This window comes from Micromys minutus (assembly GCF_963924665.1).
Source record: "Micromys minutus genome assembly, chromosome: 1".
NCBI lineage: Eukaryota > Metazoa > Chordata > Mammalia > Rodentia > Muridae > Micromys > Micromys minutus.
Genome location: NC_137969.1, coordinates 174871935 through 174895283, shown reverse-complemented (window position 1 = coordinate 174895283; position 23349 = coordinate 174871935). Strand labels below are relative to the sequence as shown.

General features: G+C 49.5%; 1 protein-coding gene across 1 annotated transcript in view; it reads left to right on the top strand.

Annotated features, from left to right (window-relative positions):
- The window catches only part of TRAPPC12 (trafficking protein particle complex subunit 12), a 61386-nt gene extending 38794 nt beyond the window's left edge, over window positions 1–22592 (top strand). Inside the window, exons 6-12 of the mRNA XM_080922899.1 lie at window positions 3156–3268; window positions 9969–10041; window positions 11989–12062; window positions 16217–16315; window positions 20716–20816; window positions 21400–21487; window positions 21692–22592. Of these exons, the coding sequence (XP_080779025.1) occupies window positions 3156–3268; window positions 9969–10041; window positions 11989–12062; window positions 16217–16315; window positions 20716–20816; window positions 21400–21487; window positions 21692–21934 (791 nt within the window). The 3' untranslated portion in view covers window positions 21935–22592. The remainder of the gene's footprint in view (window positions 1–3155; window positions 3269–9968; window positions 10042–11988; window positions 12063–16216; window positions 16316–20715; window positions 20817–21399; window positions 21488–21691) is intronic.
- The last annotated feature ends 757 nt before the right edge of the window (window positions 22593–23349 follow it).

The following is a 23349-nucleotide window of genomic DNA, read 5'->3' as shown; positions in this document are numbered from 1 at the left end:
GTAGCTGCAATGTTGCTGTGGAAACCCACTTCTGAACTTAGTCCTGAGGACAAATCACCCTCACATCATCAAACCAGATGTACAAACTCTTGAATTAACTCAGTGCTAAGTTTCTGTCCTCCCTGCAGCCATCTGCTCCTCGGAATTCTCATCGTCTTCAGTCTCCCTCTGCTCCCTCCAGTGTCTGCAACTCACAGGTCTCTTTCTCAAGCTAAATTCTGAATCTCTTTTATATGCACACAAAGCCTGACATGACTGCTCAGAATTAAACGCACAGCATAATATCTCAAACATCTGGAATTTCATTCTTTACTGCAAAATCAGTTTACCTCCCACAGCTAACACGCTACGCTGACATTAGATTTAGATTTATAGTTCACATTACTCTGCCTGAACTCCTGAGCACCAAGAAGGATGTCCTCCTCCTGCTTCCTGCAACTGGCAGAGGAAGGGCTACTCTTCTGTTACCCCAACTCCCAATACAGTTGAGAAGCCAGCTGGAGCACTGCCTGGGTTGGGTGACCTAGTCCATGTTTTTATAGCACCCTACTTCCATCTAAAATCCTTGACCAAATTGACCACTTAAATGATGAATATTTGATCTAGGATATTTTTTGTTCATGTATGAATGTAGCATTAGGTGGAAGATGTCTTCATGGGGTTGAGAGTAGTGTGTGTCCTTGAACACTCACACACAGCAGTGTCTCAGCAATGGTGGAGTAATCAGTATCCTCATCAGCTGCCAGCCATCTCCCCCTGGTGATGGGGAGGAGGATACCAGGAGAGGTAGGAGAGGAGAGAGGGTGTCCAGGGTCACCTGATGGATCATTGAATCTAGTCAAGTGTTCCAGTTAGAAGAATGAAAGAGAAAGACCGAGACCTGCTTCTGGGCCTGTGCCTCAGAGAAGGAGGAGGCTACAGTGGGACTCTCCCCACATGCTCTCTGTTGCCCATGGCAGCCATAACCATAGCATTGGGTACATGACAGCAAGTCCAGCTGTGCCTCTGCCCCATGCTACCAGAAGCTGCCTCCCTCTGAGAACAGCGGGGACCCACAGAGGTCACGCCAGTGTGGCTCTCTGCTCTCATTTTTCAGTGCAAACGCCAAGGCCTGGCAGATTTCTAGCACATTCCTCCTTGCCTTTCCACGGTGGTAGTGTAGATCTTCAACACTGCAGGGGACTGTCTGAAGTAAATTTTGAAGTGCTGTTTTTATTTAATGTTTTCTTTCTTCTTATTTTTTTCACCACTACCATCACCCCAGCCTCATTTAATGTTTTCTAAACAGTTAATGAGAATCCTTCTACAATATCATGTCAACCTAGATTTAGGCAGGTCCCGACTGTACCCAGGAGTCACTCACACGCACACGGCTGACTAGGAAATGTATCTTCTTACAGATGGTGACTGGCCGTGCTCTGTTGTACTGGGTAGCCAACAGTACAGCAGCAGCTCAGACAGGCAGGCTCGTCCACACTCAGGGAGTGTGGTGGTTTGATTTGGACATTTGAATGCCTGGTGCCCAGGTGGTGCTGCAGCTAGGGAGTGTGGTCTTTCTGAGGGAAGTGTGCCACACTTGTAGAGTGTGTTTGCACTTGAAGAGACAGAAGGCTATGTCTGTCTCATGCTGTGACCAGCGCGTGGCCTCTACTTGGTTCTTAAAACTTGCCAGGTAACTTGTAAATTAAATCTTTGTGCTTAGCATGGAACTGATAGATGGTATTTCCCCAGTGTCCTCTTCTGCCTTGGTTCTAGAACCTCTGTTCTCCTGTTTAGTTCCCATCGGCTTCCTCTTTCACATGCGCCACATGCTATTCTCCTGACTGGCAACCCTGAAGACTCTAACCTGCAGACTCCTCTGTGCAAGCAAACCCATGAGCTTTCCTGCCCCAGCTCCACTCTGTGCCACACCAGCAGGAGCCCAGGATGGAGAAATACCCTTGCTGAGATGTCTGGCCCCTCTCTGGCATCCTCAGGAACACCTCCTAAACCCTGTTCTGTGAGCCCAGGATAGAGAGGTCCCCTTGCTGAGCTATCTGCCCCCTTTCTGGCATCCCCAGGAGCACCTCCAGAGCCAGTTGCTTTCTTTGTAGCCCTTCCTGCTGGGAAATACACACTAACATACTTAGTCAATGTTTGATACCAAGTTGACCAAGGCAACTCTTATAAAAGAAAGCATTTAATTGGGGGCTTGCTTAGTTTCAGAGGGTTATTTCATCATCATTATGGAGAGGACCATGGCCATGCGGGTAGGCTGAGAACCTCATCCTGGTTGGGGAAAAGAGGTTGTCCAGGGTGGGCTTGGAGAGATGGGCCTGCTGGAGCTTTTGAAACATCAAAGTCCACCCTTTCTCTAATAAGGCCATAACCCCTTAATCCTTTAAAGTCACTCTCTGCTGACTAAGCATTCAAATCGATGAGCCTCTGGGGGAGGGGCATTCTCATTCACACTCCACAGTCACTCGGCTCACACTCCCAGTCTGGCCTATGCAGTACGATGTTACAGCTTTCATTGGTGGTCACTTGGTATCTGCTACTGAATTCATCCCTGAGACCCTATGTGGTTGCTGCAGAGCTGTGGCGATAGTGGTGACGTCTGTCTCCTTTGGTAACTGGCTCAATATGTGAGATGTGGGCTAGCAGAGAACACCAGCTTGTACTCTACAGCTAAACCAAAGTCAAAGGGCTTCTGTTCTTGCCTCCACTGCAACACCCGTGTCCTGTCTAGCGTTTTGTCAGCTATACAACCTAAAGTCTCTCGGGAAACAATCCTACCAGATCGGCCTGTGGGCAAGTCTGTGAAGTACTTTCTTGATTGATTTGGGAGGACCCAGGTTGCTGGGACCTGTGCCACCCCAGGGCAGGTGGTCCTGGATGATAGAAGAAGCAAGTCAGTAAGTAGCACTCATCCACAGCCTCTGCATCAGTGCCTGCCTCCAGGTTCCTGCCTTGAGTTCCTGCTCTGACTTTCCTGGATGCTGAACTACAAGCTGTAAGGTGTAGTAAGCTTTTTCCCCCCTGGTTACTTTTTGGTCATGGTGTTTTATCCCAGCAATAGAAAGCATAGCTAAGATGCCCTGTATGCCTCCTTCCTCTATACAGTCCAAAGACACACGCATCTATAGCAAGCTCATTGACTCTGGTTTCTACTCTAGGCTCCATGGTCCCCTTTTCGATGCGTATTCTGCATGCAGAACTGCAACAATATCTGGGGAACCCACAGGAGTCCCTGGACCGATTACACAGGGTCAAGACCGTCTGCAGCAAGGTAATTGTCATGGTGTTCGGTCCTCTTCCTCTCAGAATTCACATCACGGCATTCTCCGCCTGTCCCCCAGGGACTGTCTGACTTCTTCCTCAAACACAAGGTTCTAAAATAGTGTTACCATGGTATTCACACCTAAAGTTTTATGTTTCAGAGGCTAGAGACTGGTTTGGCGCAGAGCATCTGTAAGCCAGTTTGCCCAGATGAACCTACCTTTCTGGAAGACTCGGGGAATGGACAGTCTGTGTGCTTCGCATGCCTGGCTTAGATCAGGGCTTTGCTCTTATGGAGCGTCCTGTTATATTGAGACATCACTTACTTTTCATAGAGGAGTCTAGTGTTAGTTTCGTTTATTGCCTTTGAGTCATTTGGTGACTTCTCGTGTCTGGTTTAAGTGGAATCCTGTGTACCATGCTGCCACGACACAGAAGCCCATGGCTGCCACTGTCTGCAGATGCCTGTCTTCTGCTTTCTACACCTCCCTTTCTGGCTCTGCAGGCTGTCTGTTTCCCGGGTCTCACCAGAGTTTCGCAAACTGCCTAGGAAAGAACCCACATAGCAGAGACAGTCCTAAGAGCCATTTGTATAAATAAGTGTAATCTATAAACAGTAAGGTACAATTAGCTTGAGGTTAATTTCATTTCCCAATGCAGATGAACCACCCCTGCTCCGCAATCCCAGGTAGGTTTGGCTTTGGGGAGCTAGGTAGAAAGGTTTCCTCAGAGCTTCTGCTGCAGCAGATAAGGCTCTGTCTCAGGCACTCAGAAAAAGAGGAGCGTGGGTTGTAGTGTGGCCCGCTTCTCTGCTGATGGCTGACAAGAGCCTGAGAGCTCTGTTCCAGGAAGGATTGGTGTCTTTGCTAAAAGGGGCTTCTGACAGATGGGAGCACTTGGGTTTGCTGCTTTACAGTAGACAAAGTTAGAAATACAGAACAACAGCCACCACCATCCTCTCACTGTGGGTTCAGGCAGGCCAGCCATCAACCCCCTAATGGCTTCTGCCCGCTGCTGGCGCTCCCCTGCTCCAGATGCTTCACTTGCTCCACTTTCCTACTGCTCCTGCAGAGAACAAATTAATTGTGACTTAATCAGAGAAGACGGGGCATTCAGAAAGCCACTTAAAGAAGTAGAAAGAGCGATTAAGGACTGCTTCATTCCTCTGGGCTGCAGACATGCACCCTGCGCCCCAGGCTCACACTCCTGCCCCGTGTCTACCCCGAGCAAACTGCCCTCAGTAACGGAGCTGTAACTCCCTTCATCTGAGTTTGCAGGATTGCTGCCCTGGGGGGGCTCACAGTCAGAACCTCTGACTGGCACCATTATAAATCCAAGGGTGTGGACAGTAAAGCCATTGGGCACTGCCACAGCAGCATGGAATTCTGGTACACCAAAGGACTAAAGAGGGACACATGAGAGCCCAGAGGAAAACAGGCTTTCTGGCTAGTAAAAACATCTTCTGTTCAGTCTTCTTTGCCTTTCTTTTCTCAGCACATATATCCCCTCAGACTGAGTAGAAAGAAAAGCATACATACACCCCTTTTCAAGGTGTGGAGGTCCTAGAGGTATCAATATGAGGACATCTGGAGTCATATCATCTGGGTGGAAACACCCAGCTACATATCCTGACCAGACCCTGCCTGATATGCTGAACAAAGCTGCTAGTCACCCACACTACTAACCACTCAGTGCTGGAGCAGTGGGGGTGTTTAATAATTCTTCAAGTGCCCAAGAACACCCTGAGAACCCTCTTCCCTGTGGGAAGCCTACCATCCAGTCCAGAAAGCCCCTAGTTGGCAATGGTAAAGACAGGAAGGCCTACTTGTTGGTCAGAACCAAAGAGGGTCCTTGAGTTGGTGTTAGTCTCCCATGTGTGTGCTGAGGCCTCATGACTACAATATGCCTCACCCATGACAGCTCCTGCAGGCCAAGGCAGGAGCCCAGAGAGGCATGCAGCAAGTTAGGACACCTGCTAAGCCATCTCCTCAGGTAACTGTAAAACTCAAAGCAGGGATCTGGGCCTTTTTAAATACTGTGGCAAGCAAGTGGTGGTGGCTGTACACAGAGTCAAGCAGGGTGCCAAAGTCACTTCAGACATCATTCCCCCTTGGACACATAGTCTTCCTATAGTGTGGGTGTGTAGAGAGAATTGTCCGCATTTTAGGAGTGGAGTCTGTTTTTCAGATCTAATCCAGTATGTGCCCAGGACTTGGGATCCAGAAGAGCCCCTCTGCTTTAGGGAGCCTTCTCATCAAAGAAATTGCCAAGTCAGGAGCCCTCTCTCCCAGCCCCATGCTTCACCTTCATCGTTTCCTCCCAAGGCCTGCCCACTCAGTTCCAAGTACCTCTTTCCACGACTGAACATGATTACAGTGCTGAGCTCGTAAGACACCCAATGAGGGATACATTTCAGGCTGTGCAGATTGAATGAGCTGAGATTCTAAAGTGTCTCAGCTCACTGCTCCTCATGGGAAGCTCTAAATTGAAAGTGGTACAAGGTAACCTTGACTCAGCTGCACATTTGTGATCATCTGCTGCCGAGCAAATTAGTCTATGGCTTCAAGCAGTTTCTTTAATTTTGATTAGTGGGTTAATTGACCTGTTGCTGGGTCTAGGCACTGTATTTTGATGCATGCAAATCCAGCCTCCTTTACCAACCTTTTGCCTACCTCTAGCACCTCTACAGTCAGATGGTCTAAACTTGCACCTGGAGAGCAAGCAGGCCACTCTGCCCACCAGTTTCACCAGTGTTACTGCAGGTGACAGAACTCTGTTCTCTCCTCCCCCACACCACTCAGCTGTGTGCGGCTGCCATATGTCCCCTGTCCACTCTGAGTGGGCAGTACTGCAGCAGCATGACACCTGTGGGGCAGACAGATATCTCCCTTTGGCTATGAAAGTGCTGGATCATGTGTTACTATGAAAACGCAGGAGACAGGAATTGTTGGAAGAAAACCAACTTGTTCAGGGTAAGCCCTGAAGGAGACAGGAACTTCAGATCTCTCTCAATAGGTGGGAAGAACCATAAGGGAGATTCGAATGGGTTGCAAGAGCCTGAAGGCACTCTAGGCATTTCATGAGGAGAAAGTGTTTTTAAGCATCACACCTTGCCTAGTTGGCTAGGATCTGTCTGTCATCCTTAAGGATGAGTATTTCATTGGTGTGCTTCAGGGGAACCCTGCCCTCCATTCCTCCTCCCTGACAGTTGCTGTGCCTGAAACCCTGGTGTGAGCCCCTGACTCTAGGAGGAGCCTAGTGTCAGGTGTCTGGAGAAACCGTCCCAGTGGCCTGGACATAGGCCACAGATCTCACCTTCCTCCACAGCAGCCCGCACAGCCTGCTGAGAAAGCTCCCAGAAGTTCCAGAGACCCACTTACTATTTAGCAGTCAGCAAGTGTTAGCCTCATTGCTCCCAGATCACGAATTTCCAAACCTTTTATATTTGTTACAGGGATGAAGGCAGAGAAAAAGACCACAGGAAAAATCTGAGGCGGTGGAGCAGTTTTAATTTTTTTTAATTTCTTGTTGCTGCTCCGTGTAATTAATTTTCCCTAGGCACTTTTAAAGTTTACAAAACACTATAAGTACATTCTCCGTGGAGCCCCCACAGTCTGTAATGCAGACGAGAACAGCGTGTTGGAGTATCCGGTGAGAAATAGACATTAGAGATGATAAGCTTAGTCATCCTGAACCTGAAGCGGCATCTCAGGGACCTGGAGTTCCCACTGTGGCTGGGCCTTGGTCTACCACGGGCATGAACGTCTGTGTTCCGGACTGACAGTGCCATATCCATGATTCCCTGGAGTTCACAGGACAGCTCCCTGAGGTGAGAGTGAAGTGTCCACCCACCCATGGAAATACACATTCTGCTGGGTGTCCACTCAGCAGTGTGCCTTGTGTGGTCACTCAGTCCCGTGCAGTCACTGCACTGTGCAGTGCCTCGTCCTGTGAGGTCACTGTCCCATGTTGTCATTTCGCCCCGCATTTTGCTCTTTACAAGGTGTTGTCTCAGAACAGATTTGGGCCACATACAGTATGCAACAAAGTCCTAATTACGTGGGTGAACCCATGAGTTCAAAACCAGCCTAAGACATATTGAGAGACCTCTTTTTTTTTTTTTTTTTTTTGAGGGGAGGGGGCTACCTATCCTCCCTCTTCTTATTTCAAAATAAGCTATCCTACTGGAGAGCCATGACCTAGATTAGCAGATTGCCTACTTCTGTGGCACTGCTTTGGCTGAACCTCACCCAAAACTTCTCTGTGTCATCACCTGATTCTGGGTGGGGGAAGGCAGGGAAAGAAGGAGGTGGGGCTTTGGGGTGAAGGAGCAAATGAAGCCCACACACTGCAGACCTGTCTCATCCCCAACAGAGGTCGCTATTGTGGGTGCCGGCTACAATGTACTTGTCATTTAAATTTGGTAGAGGTGAAAAAATCCTTCAGATTTATCCAATAAAATACTGGAGAACTGCCAGACAGCCTTCTGTAGACCTGATTCAAGGCAGTACCATTCTGCCATCTTGCTTAGTGGGGCCTCTGCCCTCAAAGCATGTTCAGGAACACCGTGGTACACTGCCTACTGAGGGGTCTAGCTGATACTTGATCTCTGGTTGTTTCCAGGCCACGATGGACCTGTGGGTGGTGGTGCTGGCACACCATATTCACAAGTTCAGCCTTTCCCTATTGTATCTACATTTTCTAAACAATACAGACACGGCCACTGCGGGTCAGATACCTGCAGTAGACATGCCCTTCTCTCGTCTGTCGTCAGAACCTGGGGTGGTGTCCTTCCCACTGGTGCTCAAGCCCCTTAGTGGCCTGGGACACTGCAGACCCTGGAGCTTCACATACGCCCTACCCAGCTCACAGGGTTGAGAAAGGCTGTAACCTGAGCCCCTCGTGCTGAGTGGGCATGCGCTGTTAGTTCTTAAAAGTGCTGTGACCCAGACCCAACACAAAGCACTTTAAGGTACAAAGTTGTTTGGATTAATGGTTTTAGAAGCTTCAGACTAGTCCCTGAGCATTGCAGGAAGATTGTATGGCACAAGCAGTTTACTTAATAACAAATGGTCCAAAGACCTTTTCTGGTACCTGCTTCCACCAGCTAACCCATACTTTGTGAGATTTCTAGAACCTCTCAGTAGTGCCACCAGTTTAGGACATGGACATTAACCAGTGATGGGGATCATTTCACATCCAAGCCATTCCCCAGACTGTCACAAGGCCAGGAGAGCCCAGAGCGGGCAGTAGAGCCCTCAGTGGCTCTGCCTTCACCTCATACACTGCTCCTCGTTCCCATTCTCTGCTGCTCCTCTGAAGTGCCTCACTTCTTCAGAGTCAACCGCAGGCAGATCCTACCCTCCCAGTGGGTGCTGACCGAGCTCTCTGTGGCTCCACAGATACAGCCTTACCCAGCCCTGAATGCCTAGTACAGAGATGGAGTATATTCTGAGATGCATGGTATGGTAGGCCTGAAACAACTGTGTACATAGATCCTCCACAGACCTAAGACCTTTCCCGGTGTGTGTGTGTGTGTGTGTGTGTGTGTGTGTGTGTGTGTGCGTGCGTGCGCGCGCGCGCGCGCGCGCGCGCGCATGTGTGCGGGTGTGTTCCTAGATTAAGTGCCAGCCTTTGTCCTAGTTCACTGAGCTCTTGAACTCGGTCCTGAATTCTGGTACCCTCTGCTGTCCGGGATCCCTTCCCTTTCTTCCTTGCTCCCTCCACTCCAGCCTGGAGAATTAAGACTGTACTCCCTTGTCACTTTCTGCCTTCATGATTACTTATCAGAAAATATTAGCTGGGAAATGCCATTTTACCTGGTTTGATCTGGCTCGTTTCTCTCCAAGGTCACAGTCTTTAACCCAGTGTCTGTCCCCTGAATCTTTCAGAGGTCACAGTTGCAAGCCCCACGTGTTTCCTGAGTCACAGTCCACAGTTAATTGTGCTCTTGATTATATAAAATAATGACTTTACAAAGGAGGGTGCCCAATGTAGCATGGATGAGTGGAGGAGAGGGGACACTCAGTGGTATCTTCCACTGCCTGCCTGCCTCCTCGGGATAGCCACCAGGTGAGTCACCCAGTAGGTGGTGGGAGGAAGGCAGGGTTTCCACAGAGCAGAAAGATTGCATGAGAACCTTTTCCATTAACATTATCCCCAGTTTTCTTCTACACATAGTCCTTACTCATAACACTATCTTTACCTTGCCCTTCAAAATAATAATTATGATAATAATAATAATAAATCTTTTCTCCACGTCACAAGGACCTTAGCAGCTTTTCTTTCAGGGAAAACCCAAATACAGATGAAACAATGGAAAGGTTTTAACCAAACAATAGAAACTATGCAGTGACAACTTCACAGAATGGACCCAGTGCTGAAGGAAAGTGGAGGAGGGTGGGGCTGATGTTCCCACAGAAGTTGATCACTTGTGTGCAGCACATCTGATGCTTTTCCTGAAAAGAAAAACCAAGCACTCACTGTGTTCAGTGTGTGAGAAGGCTCTGAGTCTCACAAGCCTAAATTCCACCTTCCACCAGAGAGTGGGGCCTGCTCTTGTCCTTACCTCCTGGCAGACATCACAATGCAAAAGACATTCCTTGCCTGATGGGTTTTTCACTCAGAAATTTGCTGTCTGAAATTTATGATGACATTTGTAGCCACAAATTCACTCACAGTTTTGTTGTCCTTGTTTGCCATGACTGCAGATCCTGGCCAACTTGGAGCAAGGCTTAGCTGAAGACGGTGGTCTAAGCAGCGTCACCCAGGAAAGCAGGCAAGGTAAGCAATGCCCTTCTGTTAGCGGAACTGACCACCCAGGTATTCACGACTCAACAGTTTACCCAACAGTGATTGTCCCTTCACCAGTTTCCCTGTAGCATCTACTCCGGGTAGTTAACAGAAGATCACACGGGGTTTATCCAATGATGAGAAATACGAATGGGCTGAGGGCGGCCCAACCCAACTCCTTGGTACACTTGGACTTTTCATCTGCCTGAACAGATTTTCATGGCAGGAGGGGAAGGGAGCCAGTGTGACCTGTCAGTGGCTGAACATCCGGATCGTTCATGGGACCTTGGCAATCACCCATGGACACATGGTGGACTACAGGGGCAGATCAGCGTCTGAGAGGATTGTGCCTCGGTCTCTATCCATTTGCTGTAATCCAAATCTGATTATTTGTAAGGGAGAGAGTTGTACTGGACTCATGGTTCTGGAGTCTGGGATGCCCATGAGATGGTGCTGACATGTGGTGAGGTCCTCTGCATGGTGGCAGAAAGTGGGCATCATATGACGAGACATGGAAGCATCTTCTTAGCTCTGTTATAAAACCACCAGTGAAGCCAGGCCCGATGCCACACGTCCTTAATACCAGCACTTGGGAGACAGAGGTAGGCAGATTGGCATGAGTTTGAGGCCAGCCTGGACAACTACAAAGTCAGTTCCAGGACAGGCAGGGCTGTTACACAGAGAAACAACAACAATAATGATAATAATTGTAATAATTAATAAATAAAATTACCAATGCTGTGGTAAAGCCTCACGTCAGGACTTCACCTCACCTCCTAATGCCTTTCCAAGGACCCCTCCCATTTCAGATACCGTCAACCTGTGGCTTTAGGGACTGTGTCCTCAGTATAGAAACTTTGTGTACACATTTCTACCATAGCAGTTATTCTGATCACAGTGTGCTGAATACACTAGCAAGGAGCCAGTTCCTTTCAGAGAGGTCATGATTCCTGGGTTTGAAGGGTCAAGTGTGTATGTGCGCTATGTGGGTAATTGATAAGTGGTGTTTGCATGTGTGACATGGTTTGTGTGTGGTGTGTGTGTATACATTTACATAAGTGTATCCTGCTGATAACTAGGCTCTAGGCTCTGAGACCCAAAGGTATACGTGTATCTGCTTGCCCTAGTTGATGCAAGCAGTATAGTCCCCAGCTCAGCTCTTTTTCCTGATGATCTCAAGAATCTTCAGCCAGCCCTCCCCTCGCATCACACATCTGTGAAGACATCCTTCCAAGTACAGCGAGGTCACACAGAGCCAGTTTGAACACCAAAGAAGAGTTTGGTCAGTGAAAGTTCTGAACCAGGACACGGCTGGTATCAGACGTGAGCAGAGGTGCACCGTCCCTTTGTCTGCAGCGTCCACAGCCGTGGGTACTGGATTATCCTGTCTTCCAGTAGGGGTGCTTCTGTTCTTTCATGGAGCACTTTTGTGGCCACCACTGGTGTCCACCCTCAGTAGAACCTGTGAGAAAAGCAGACCAGTGCTGCTCCCACCTAAAACTAAAGGAAGCGGTCAGTTCCTTTCATGCTGCAGGGACTAAAACAGCCACCAAACCAGCTTCCCCAAAGCTGCTAGACACAGCGGGCCGTGTGCGTGGGTCAGCCTCTACCCTGGGCAGCAGGTGTGCGTGTCTCCGTCAGGTGTGCTCACGGGCTTAGGGCGTGGCTTAGAAGTGGGCTCCTGGTTACAGCTTGGTCTTCTGTCTGAGCTGGGCTGCATTTCTAGCTGCATCTGTGCAGATGGTGTCTTATGGGAGCCCACTCGGGGCAGCCCACTGAGAACACTGTCTTCTGTCTCCAGTTGCAGCCCTGTGAATAAAACATTCTTGGTGAGACCTGGTAAAGGTAGGCTGGGAGGTGTGCGGGGCTTTGTTTCAGCAGTTGCCAGCTCACAGGAGCATGCTTGCTTGTGCACACTCACACCTCTCTCTCCTGCAGCCTCTGTTCAGCTGTGGAGGTCTCGTCTGGGCCGTGTTCTGTACTCCATGGCAAACTGTCTGCTCCTGATGAAGGTATGTGGGCGGCTGAGCTGTAGAGCACCTTGTTCTAGCAGACAGTGTCAGCTGGAGGCTGCAAGAGGTGCTGTGTGTTCCGAAAGGCTGACAGGGACGGGAGCCGTGGGCTCGGCAGTGTTCATCATGGCCTAGATTGCTCAGTAGAATCCACTCTCACCTGGGGGCCTAACTTGTCGTTTTAAAATTTCCACAGAAAACAGTTTATATTACTGACTTTAATTGCACGGGCCTAGGTCTAAATCTAATTAGAACTGCTCATTCTGCCCGTTTTCCTCTGAACTCCGTCCAGAAAAACGTCCTTTGTTCTGCTTGTGTTAGTGTGAGGGCCTTTTTTTTCTTTTCTTTTCTTTTCTTTTTTTTTTTTTAAATGATTGATGGTTTTGACATCTGAAGGCGGGCTTTCCCACCAGACCCACTTGTGAGGAACTCACTCTGAGCTTTGCACCTGAGGAGCCAGTGTGAATCAGGGAGCCCAGCCGGGCTGTCAGTCACTGTACTTCCAGTCTATTCTCCACACAGGCCCTGCCAGCCCAGGCAGCCGTGTTTTCAGGCTTCTCTCTCATTTCAAATCCGTCCCATGCCTGGCTTGCCTCCCGCCCTGGGCACGGGTGGCCTGCCACCGAGCTGGCAGCCTTGCTGCCAGCTGCAGACACTGAAGCCGCCACAGAATCTGTCAGCAGCAGACGCCCAGAGCGGTGCTGTTAACACCTTCCGAGCTGTGGTGAGACAGCTCATCACTCCTCCCACGGCCAAGGTCATCCTGCTCCAACTGAGCTTCACCAGCGGGCAGGTTACCAAGTGGAGAAACGTGCCCCTCGATTTAGCCCGACTGGCAGCCCTCCATGTGGCCATCTTCTGGCATTTGGCAGGAAAGTGTGTGGCCACAGCCCAGCCGTAAGTCAGTGGGCCTCCTCTGCACCTCTGCAGACATGCAATGTTTGACATTGAGTGTAGACAGGCTCATCTAGTCGGTGACCTTGAAACGGGAAGAATGGGTTTCCTACAATCTCTCCCAGCTCGTCCTCACAGCTCTTTCCTACTTTTGAACACATTACAGTTTTTAGAAGGTCTGTGCCTGAAATATTTGCACACGGTCTGTTGCCTGTAGGGCCACTTTGTTCCTGGTTTCTTCCCTCCTCCACCTCCCTGGTGACATCATTGCAGAGCCTGCCCCCACCTCCCCATGTGCTGCAGCCCTCAGCCAAGGAGGGCGTCCCCCTCCTCCTCTGTCCCACTGCCCCGTTAGAAGGCGAGCATCCAGTGTCTCCTGGGAGTCTGAGTCTTGGTTGCCAAGCCTTCTTAGGCTTACAGCACTGGTGAGGAAGTCACTGCTCTGCTGCAGGGCCCTCAGCTTGCATAACTGAGATGCTGGGTTAGAAAACAGTGTAACAAAAATGCTTTTCTTTGTCTTACTGCAGTAGTGATACCACCAGCAATGTAGGCACAGGCACCAAGCGTCTGCCTGTGGCATCCCGTCACCCAAGACTGAGTTTGGGACAGATTAACATGTCTCAAAAATACTTCCACAGTGGATGTAATTTAAATTAAAAGTTTGGTTTAATCTTGATTTTTTTTTTTTTTTTAATGAGTTAAAGGAATGAAGGAAATGTAAGAGGACGCAAGCATATGCATTCTGCTGCCATCTAGTGGACACAACCAGTATTACCACAGTAGCTGGGCTGCATAGCTGGGGGCCTGTGTGCTAGCTAACAATGACCTAATTAATCAGTCTTTTTATGATAGGAAATTTGCTCATATGTTTCAATTCTGAGTGGCCCACAATATGTGTTCAGGAACACTCGCTTGCAAAACAAAACTTCTGTTCATGAATGTGATATGCTTGGGTCTCACAGGAGCCTTAAGATATCTGTGCCCCTGGAGTGAACCTGGACACTCATCAGCTCCACACACCCATACCTCCCACACACCATTCTGACTGCTGTGGCTTCTGTTTTGTGGGAAAGAACCTGCCACACACAGGGTGCCTCCTCTTTGCTTAGGTCACACTACATAAAGCCTTTGTTGGCAAGAGAAAAGCCATTAATATGATTTAGCAGTCACTCAGCCAATGCAGGTTTTAGGTGCAAGTCAGGCAAGAATGCTTCTGCCCACATATGAGTGTCTGTATTTCTCTTCGAGAGCGGGTCAGGGCAGTCAGAAGAGTAGAGTAGGCACTCTCTAAGAAGCCGTTGTCAGCTGCTCTCCAGGTTCCCAGAATGAGTGATTTCACAGAGTAGTAACCAACTAGAAGGCCCTAAATACTCCTTCTAACAAGCTCGCCCTAACCTCTGAGGCTTGTTGACATATGCTAACACTGATGCTGCGAACACCTACCTGACGATTTCTTCTCTGCTGCTGCTTTCTCTGATCAGTCCCAAAGCTGTGGATCTAACCTGCCTCCTATGAGAGCTATAAAATCCCATCAAAGCTGGGCATGGTGGTGCACACCTTTAATCCTAACATGGGAGACAGAGGCAGATGGATCTCTTGAGAGTTCAAGACCAGCTGAGTCTGTATAGTTAGCTACAGGCTGTACCGTAAGACTCAGTCTCAAAAAAATTATATACAGTGGGTATATTTATAGCCTGTTTCTTTTCTGTTGGGCCATCCTCAGTAGCATGAACCCCTGACCCCGGGCAAGTTTGAAAGGCAGCAATGCCCATCAAAAAGCCTAGGATCCTAGCAGGACTTGCTGCTGAGGCGTACTGAGCTCTCCGTGCTCCCGCCCTGGCTCTGTCCACAGCATTATGAGCGGAATGGAGCCCAGGTCACGATGGCCTGTACTCAGACGCAGCACTGTGACTCGGCCGTCTGCCCTCTGCTCGCTGAAATCAAATGTAAGGGCACATACCAGGTTAGAGGGGACAGCAGGATGCATCGTGGGGGCCATGGCCCTCTTGAGGGAAGTAAGACTGGCTGCTGCTCATCTGTGCAGTGACCTAGACGCCAGGCCACAGGTCTGAAAGCAGGTGCGCAGGCTGCAGGGGGGTGGCGTGTCCTCTCAGCCATGACCCTGGCTTCCCAAAGGCAGAGGAGCTGTCAGAAGCCTTCTCTTCTGACACCGCACGGTACATGCACACATACACGTGCGCCTGCTGGCACAGTGATAAGTAAGGCAGGCTGGCCTTGGGCAGCAGTGACAGGCAGCAAAACGTGGTGGGAGAGGAAATCAAGGCATGTGTGGTCTGGCTCCTTGTGAGCATCAGGCCTTGAATAAAATTAGTTTTAACGAGCTGCACTTGAAGGTACCAGACTGGAGAGTCTTCATTTTTTTTTCCCCCTGCCAAACTGGAATTTTACTTGTCGTCTGTCTTTATAACCTCCCAATTAGCAAGCTCAGTAGCTGCAGTCCCAGTTTGGAGGAAACTGAAAGTTTAGAACAGAGAAATGAAATACCTTCCAGAATCTTACGGTTAGGAGGGAATCAGCAGTGCTGGCCCTAGACTGGTCACCATGTGTGTAACTGAGAGGAAACAAGCCGAGGCCTGGCTCTTGCCACAAAGCTTGCTCAGCTACTCGCTACAGAGGGTGTAGAAGGAGCTGACCTCTGAACCCTGTGACAGGCAGTACCTGTCTCACTGAAACCAGCTCTCACACCTTTTTATACTGTGGACCAAAAGTAGGAAATGGACACTAGGTGGGTGGTAGACAGACTTTACCTCAAGGAAGGGCTGCAGGCAGGGGTGGTGTGAGGGAACCACCGGGCAGGTGCTCAGAGCTGAAGCACCAAGGACAGAGCTCTGTAAGATGCAGACAACAAGCCCACAACACCTTCAGTGTCTCTGTACACGTACTTTAAAGTGTGGCTTATGGTGTTTGGAGGATGAGATGGTGGAGAACTACAAGTCCTTACAACAAAGTCTGCCAGAAAAGAGGGAGGCACCAAGTGTGGGGACCTCTGGTTTCTGCTTAGGAAGTGGGAGCAAAAAGCAGCCTTCACGCCAGATTCTTGGTCCAGAGCCCTGTGATAACAGAAGGATAGTATGTCACACAGAATTCAGAGGCTTTGCTCCCACCACCTTTGGCGGGAGGGTCCTATGCTGGCCTGCTGCCTCCACGGTTCTGTGTGTGTGTATCCTTGGTCTATAATGCACTGCGAACAGCTGTACAGCTTCTCCAGCTCACTCAATGCTTTTGGTCTCTCACCATAGGACTACGTGTTGGCTGTAGACGCTTACCTCACAGTAATCAAGTACTACCCGGAGCAGGAGCCACAGCTACTGAGTGGCATCGGCCGCATTCTCCTACAGGTACTGGCCACACTACTCACAGCCCAACAGCCGAGTGCAACAGCTGCAGCCCAGTAAGGTTGCCTGGGAATTCTGTCCCTCAGAACTTACAGAAGCAGGCAGTAGCAAGGAAACAGTTCAGTTCAAATGAATATGACCATTAAGGTGTTCGTTGCCATGATCCTGTTGTGTGATGTTCTGTCCTGTTGCAGTCAGGGTCATCTGCTAACTGCAGCTGCTGTGTTGAGGGAACATTCAATTGCACCTGACACAGGGGCTGCAGTAATGCAGAAGCTCGGCCACCTTAGCAAGGTTCTCTTGCATTTGGTACATCTTGTCAGTTCCAGGATCATGGTCTCTCACTGCAGGCCGCCCAGGATATAGGCTTTGTCCCTTGAGAGGCTCTAAATATGGGAGAAGTGGGTGGGTTAAGAACAGCTAATGGCAAGAGAAGGAGCCCACCCAGAGTTACAGGGCCACAGGAGCCAAGCACTGCTACACTCATGACCTCACAGAATTCTGCACCCTGCATGGCCACCACACCTTAACAGCACCTGTAGTTAGAATGCCTTCCTGGCAGGTGGGAGTCTGGAACTCATGGGTACCGGAGTCCGATATTCCCTGACTCCTTGGCAGGGATTTCCTGCTCGGAAAACTCAGAGTGCAGGAGAGGGCCACCTACATACATATCTGGGAACACTGAAACTATTGTGCAGAGTAGGAAATTGTGTCCCTCATACATAGATCACATTTCCACAGTGAAAGCCACATTACATAAGGAATGCTTATGGGAAGAGACTGACTTCATTACTGAACTGGAGCTGTTTAATGTTGAGTGCATGGGAAGATAATGGGAAAGGGTGCCCTGGCTCCATCTTGAATGTGATCTACAAATCAGAGGAGGCCCCTGGCTTATTTCCACCAGCTGCCCCTGGGAGCAAAAAGGAGGAGTAGCGTCCTCGGTAGCTAGAGAAAGAGCAAAACATAAGAGTAGTAGGTTTGCTGTGTAGGGGCTGGGCTGTTCAGCCTTGGGGGCTGCTACAGGCCTTGTGTTCCATCTCAGATCCAATGCAAAGGAAAGGCACAGTCCTCAGGACATACTGCTACAAAAGAGAGATGTGGTACCCACCAGGCCAAGGAATCAGAGCCCATAGAAAACAGGTCTTCAAGGCCAAGATCCCTGGGCACTGTTGAGTGTGGCCTGCGAGCAGTGTGGTCCTGGCTTCTGCATCTCACACCTCTTGTCTCGCCCTCAGTGCACAAGCGTAACTGGGCAGCCTTCAGTGAGAAAGAGCAGCAGCCTCCCTCTGCAGCCATCCCAGCAGGCTCAGATCCTCGTCAGTAGGACATGGCCAGGCTTAAGATACACGAGTCAGCAGAGTGCACCCCTCCATGGCCATTTTTGTCTCGAGTGAGTGAAGCCAAATGTGGACATACACACATGTTCTCAGTGGCCATGCCTGGCTTCTGTCTGGGAAAACACGTACATGCTGGAAAGCAGACACTGATGTCAACAGGGCGAGGCGCCTTCAATATGATGTTCAAGTGTGGGGCTAGAAGCCTTCACTACAGACTAAGGGCAGAGGGCTGTGGGAAAGTCTGCTGACTTCATGGATGGACTGCACCAACCAAGATGAAGTAAATGACAGACAGTGGGTTCCCAGATGATCTCACCGTGCACCTTCTCTGTGGGCTTCTCACTTGTATTTATTTACATTTGCTTTTAAGACTTTTTTCTAAGACATTGTGTGGCCCACGAATGGGTGAGCTATCATTTTATCACCCCTACAATTGCTGGCCCTCAGAGGAAGACAGCTTTGACAAATATGAGTGCCCCAGAGGCGCATGCCCCCCCCCAAGGCTCTGCTACATCTCCTGGCCACAACCCCCTGTTGTAATTCTTCAGGCTGTTTTATCCTGAAGAGCAGTCTTCATTCTTTCTGTGACAGCTGAGAACCCAGCTCAGGCATGCAGCACAGTAAAGGGCTTATTTTTATTACTCAGTTCCCAGATTTGAGGGAACTCTTAATGCCTTTGCCTGTCCCCACAGTCTTGGCTACCTTCTCTCCACACTCCCTGCCAGCCTTCAGAGAGGCCAGTTGGCATCTGCATATTTGAAACTCTCAGGCCTGTGGATGTCACTGTCACACACAGCATCCTGTAGACCATGTGTGCCTTCTCAGAAAGCAGGTGGGCAGTGGCTAGGGGAGGGAAGTGGACAAGAGAAGTATTCCACATTGAGGAAGCCTGTTCGCAGAAAGGCTGGAGGTGCCTGTATCTGGGAGCTTCTCAGACAGTCCAAAGGCAGAACAGAGTAATCCAGTCTCTGGACATCTGGGGCATTCATCCCTTGAAGTTACTTCTCTGGCTCAGACTCTGCCCCTCTGGATATTTTCATGTGGGTCTTAGGAGGTCATCACTCACACCAGCAAGATAGCTTTGAGCCACCATGGAAGTGCAGTAGCTATGGAAGCCGCTGTGTGAAAGCAGCTCTGCTGTCCAGGGCAGGACAGGAAAACACTCGTGATCACTTGACTTCAGAGCCGGAGACCCATGGCTGTCAGTTCGCTGGAGAGCCAGGAAGCTGCCAGACCATAGGGGCCTGCAGGAAGCCAGGGAGTGACTACTGGAACTCAGTGGGGAGGAGCAACAGAGACCTAAACACGTCAGAGATGGAGGCAGCTTAGCAGATGGGGAGGTCAGTTAGTGCAGCCATGAGTAGCAGCAGGTGGAGAACAGCAGCCCACGGATCCCTGAGAGATGGTGCTGTATACCTTGATATGTCCTAGACATCACATTAGACATCTGTACTATATACATGCAGCTCGTTAACCAGCAGTCAGACCTGGAGAAAACTTAGAAGGGAATGGTCTCCAGCTTGCAAAGATGTCAACCCCTCCCCAGGAAATTTTAAAAAAACAAAACAAAAAAAAAAACTTTTGCTTATTTTCTGAGCCATTGAATGGCTAGAAGTGATAAGGACAAATAGCAAAGGGGAGATGTCCATTCAAGAACATCAGTGAGAAGGCTGAAGTTCTTTAACCAGGGCTGCCACCCATCCCCAACTCAGCCAGCGTGAGGAGCCCAAGCTAGGCAGCGCTCCTTCCACCGACCCCTCCCTCGTGCCTATTGCTGAGTGGAGTCCAGGTCAGTGCAGAGTCAAGGGGCTCTGCCTCCCCAGGCTAGGATAGTGGTCACACTAATTGTCCATTACCCCCGCTGCTTAGTAAAGCAGTATGGGACCTCAGGTTCTGTCTCCCTATCTGCCCTCCCCTGTGTGCCCGAGAATCACTCTGGTTCCAGTAACAGGCCTGCCGATAAATAGCTGGCGATCTGCTTCCCAGAGCACTGACTCCCTATGTACAACCTAAGGCAGAAGTCGACCCAAGGGTGTTCCCAGTGACAAAGTACTGCCAAAGGGGAGAGCCACCAGGCTGAGAAAGCCAAAGCAAACCTCCCAATACATAAAATGGACTTTACTAAAATCAATAACTCATTTAGCTCAATCCCTCAGAGATCCTCCAGGAATTAGGAGGCAAACGGGGCGTTTATTAGAATAAGGTATAGTGCGGTCAAAAGATGGTATTTTGTGGGACTTTTGTTAGTGTCCTTCAGGCAGACCCTAATCACATGGGTCATTCTTCTGCCTCTTAGCAGGGTGTGAAGCTGCTATGTGACAGGACCCTTTGTCTCCCACTTCTTGGTACAAGCCTAACTTAGAGCATTGGGTTCCCTTCATACTCTTAAAGCAACGGAAGAGCACACATATCTCACTCAGCCCCATGTCTTCCTGACACTTCCCCGTCACTGATGGAGAGCCAGGGCTGAGTTGTTAGAGGAAGAGTCTGAACTTTTTTGCCTCAGAGTATGAGTTCCCTTCATCTCCCTTGGTGCCTATCCCAAGAGCCCTACTTTGTTTGAGGGGGATGATGGGTTTCCTCACAAAAGATGCCAGTAGGTCTGTTGATTTATTTTTATAGTAGGATTCTGTATTATTTAGTCAAGATATGACTTTGAAGTTGACAAGCTGGTGGAATCTACTCTGACCCCAGCCAGAACTATCTCAGAAAGTGACTTAGGCCTGTTGTGTTTTACCAGCGTTTTTACTAAGTGCTACAGCACAATTTATTTTCGGGGGCACAACCACTAAGTTGTAAGTCTTGAACCAGGCATTCATGTTAACATAATTCACTGTCAGAGATGAGAAGCACCAGACACTGGGTGGGGTAGTTTTGATCTTATCACTGGATGTTAACTTGAGACCGTCTTTAAATGTCTCCTGCTCACTAGGTGGGCTCTGGGATCCCCTGTATGATATATAGAGACTTCCTGTTCTGATATGATACTGGAACAATGTGATTTTACACTTACATCTCTTTTAACCTGTCAGCTAAACTGACTGGATAACTTTGTTAAAGCAGATTGGAGACATAAAAACAGCGGAAAAGTATTTTCAAGACGTTGAGAGAGTAACTCAGAAGTTGGATGGACTGCAGGGTAAAATAATGGTTTTAATGAACAGGTAAATATCTTCTAATTATTTACTTTGTGTGTCCATGTACACGTGCATGCTGAGTTCACAGGACCACTGTGGAGAGTTGGCTCCAACACGCATGAGCTCCAGCAACTGAACTCAGGGTTCCAAGGACATCAGGAGACTCAGGCTGCTGAGCCACCTTATTGGCCCACAGTTTATCTGACTGTCCCTGTCCTCAGTGCTGAGACCCAGAACCCTCAGGCCAGGGAGCATGCTGTTCTTCTAGAATCCCATATTACAAGATCATGAGTGTGTGGCCATCAGGACAAGACTGCTCCCCCACCCCCCATCTAACCACACCAGAAAGTGAGCATGGTCCAGGGGTCAGTTTATAAGACAGGAAGTAACCTTGGTTGGAGCTACTGCATCTGGACTGGAACCTGGATGGCAGACTTGCCAGTGACTGATGTTTCAGTCAGCAATAAAGCCACTGCCTCCATCTGAGAGCACACAACTCACTCTGATGTACCTGCCTGATATGTCCACGGTGCATGATGAAACTTACCCGGGCTGGTGGGCACCCCTGGCTTTCCTGTGCTCACTGCTTTATCTGTTGTGTACATTGCAGAGCCTTTCTGTACCTTGGCCAGAATAACTTTGCAGAAGCTCACAAGTTCTTCACAGAGATTTTGAGGATGGACCCAACAAATGCAGTGGTAAGACATGCAGACTGGGTACCCCACAGGCCCCTCTACCTTTTGCAGACCAGTAAACCCAGATTCCTGCTCTAGCCTGACCTGCCCTGGTCTGCAGTAGCTAAAGAGGTCTACAAAGGGTCTGATGAGATTTGGGGACCAGGGACCACCAAGAACAGGCAGGTTTGTGTCTTTGCCACTCTGAGCACGTGTCCTTTGCTCCAGGCCAACAACAATGCTGCCGTGTGTCTGCTTTACCTGGGAAAGCTCAAGGACTCCCTGCGGCAGCTGGAGGCCATGGTGCAGCAGGACCCCAGGCACTACCTCCACGAGAGTGTGCTCTTCAACCTGACCACCATGTATGAGCTGGAGTCCTCAAGGAGCATGCAGAAGAAGCAGAGCCTACTTGAGGCCGTTGCTAGCAAAGAAGGGGACAGCTTCAACACACAGTGCCTGAAGCTGGCCTAGTTCCCTCCAGGTCTCTGTACCCTGCAGACACTTGAGCAGATGGATCAGTAAAAGCACTTGACGGGTGTGCAGGAGCGTGCCTTAAGCTGGGCTTCTCTCAGACCCCCTGACCTGCCTACCATGCAGTTCCACATACTGACTATTGGTGAAGGTGGGCCATATGCATGGCATTCAGAAACAGGAAATACAAAAACTCGGGGTTCCTTTGTTTGTTCATGGAAGCTAACTTGCTCCTTTGTCACTTCTGAATACTCGGTTGGTATATAATATTGCCTGTTCTCACTGTAGGCCTAAATGATCACAGTTCGCTTTGATTATTCAGCTCCCTCAGAACAAAGCTGGGGCAAGAAGCATCAGAGGCTGGCACAGCATCTGTGTGTTCCTGTGAGCCTAGAAGGCAGGAGATGTTAAGGTGTTGCTTAACACCCGTACACTTTTTCTACTTTGCAAAACGTAAAGGTCCTGCAAATGGTTTTGGGTACCCAGCTTTCCTAATCCATGTAAAAACACTCATTTTAAAGTGGGGTACATGACTGTGGGATGCAGAGGAGCACAATTTGTGCCTCACATGCTGGGGGCCTGGGTTCCACCCCAGGTCCATCATCAAATGTCTGTGTCACAGAACTGCTGTCTCTTCGTGTCTGTAATAAAGTGAAAAGTGCTTGTGTTATGTCCTGGGGAGACATGAGCAAATACCTCAGGTGTGGCACAGATGACAGACCAAATGGTCTTACCCGAGACTTAAGTTACAGAAGCAGTGAGTTTTGGGGGCTCACTCACAGGAACATGAACATCCCCCCTCCGTAACGACTGTCTAAGCTGCATCTCTGGAGCCCCTGCAGGACTTAGAGGCAGCTCAGCTGGCCATTATTACTGCTGTGTAACCTCGAGGAGGGGCCTTATGAACATAGCAGGTTCCACGGGAGCTGTTCCTCCAGGAAGCTGTAGTTCAGTTCAGAGGAGGTGGCTACAGTGCTCCACCCCCTTATCAACTCACATTCTTTCCACACCCCCAGCAGCAGTCACTCTCAGGAGCTTCCGTCATCTCTGGAATAAGCACGTTTCAGGGGGCATTTGCACAGGCACAGCACGGCTGTGTTGACAGAAGCAGAGTGGTGCTCACCCCACTGTGCCTGTGACCTGCCCAGACACAGGCTGCCCTGCTTTTCAGTTCCAAACATGGGTTCCCTCCAGGGGAGCACACTTAGAAGCCAGAAGAAAGCACTGGATCCCCTAGAGCTGGAGTTACAGGAGACTGGGAGTTTCGTGATACAGGTCCTGGGAACCGAACTCTGGTCCTTTTCAAGATCAGCAAGCAGTCTTAACCCTGAGCCATCTCGTCTGAGCTTGTGTACTGCAAGTTCTTAAGGCTAGAACTAGCAATATGGCATGTGGGAGAGGTGATGCTAAGTGCA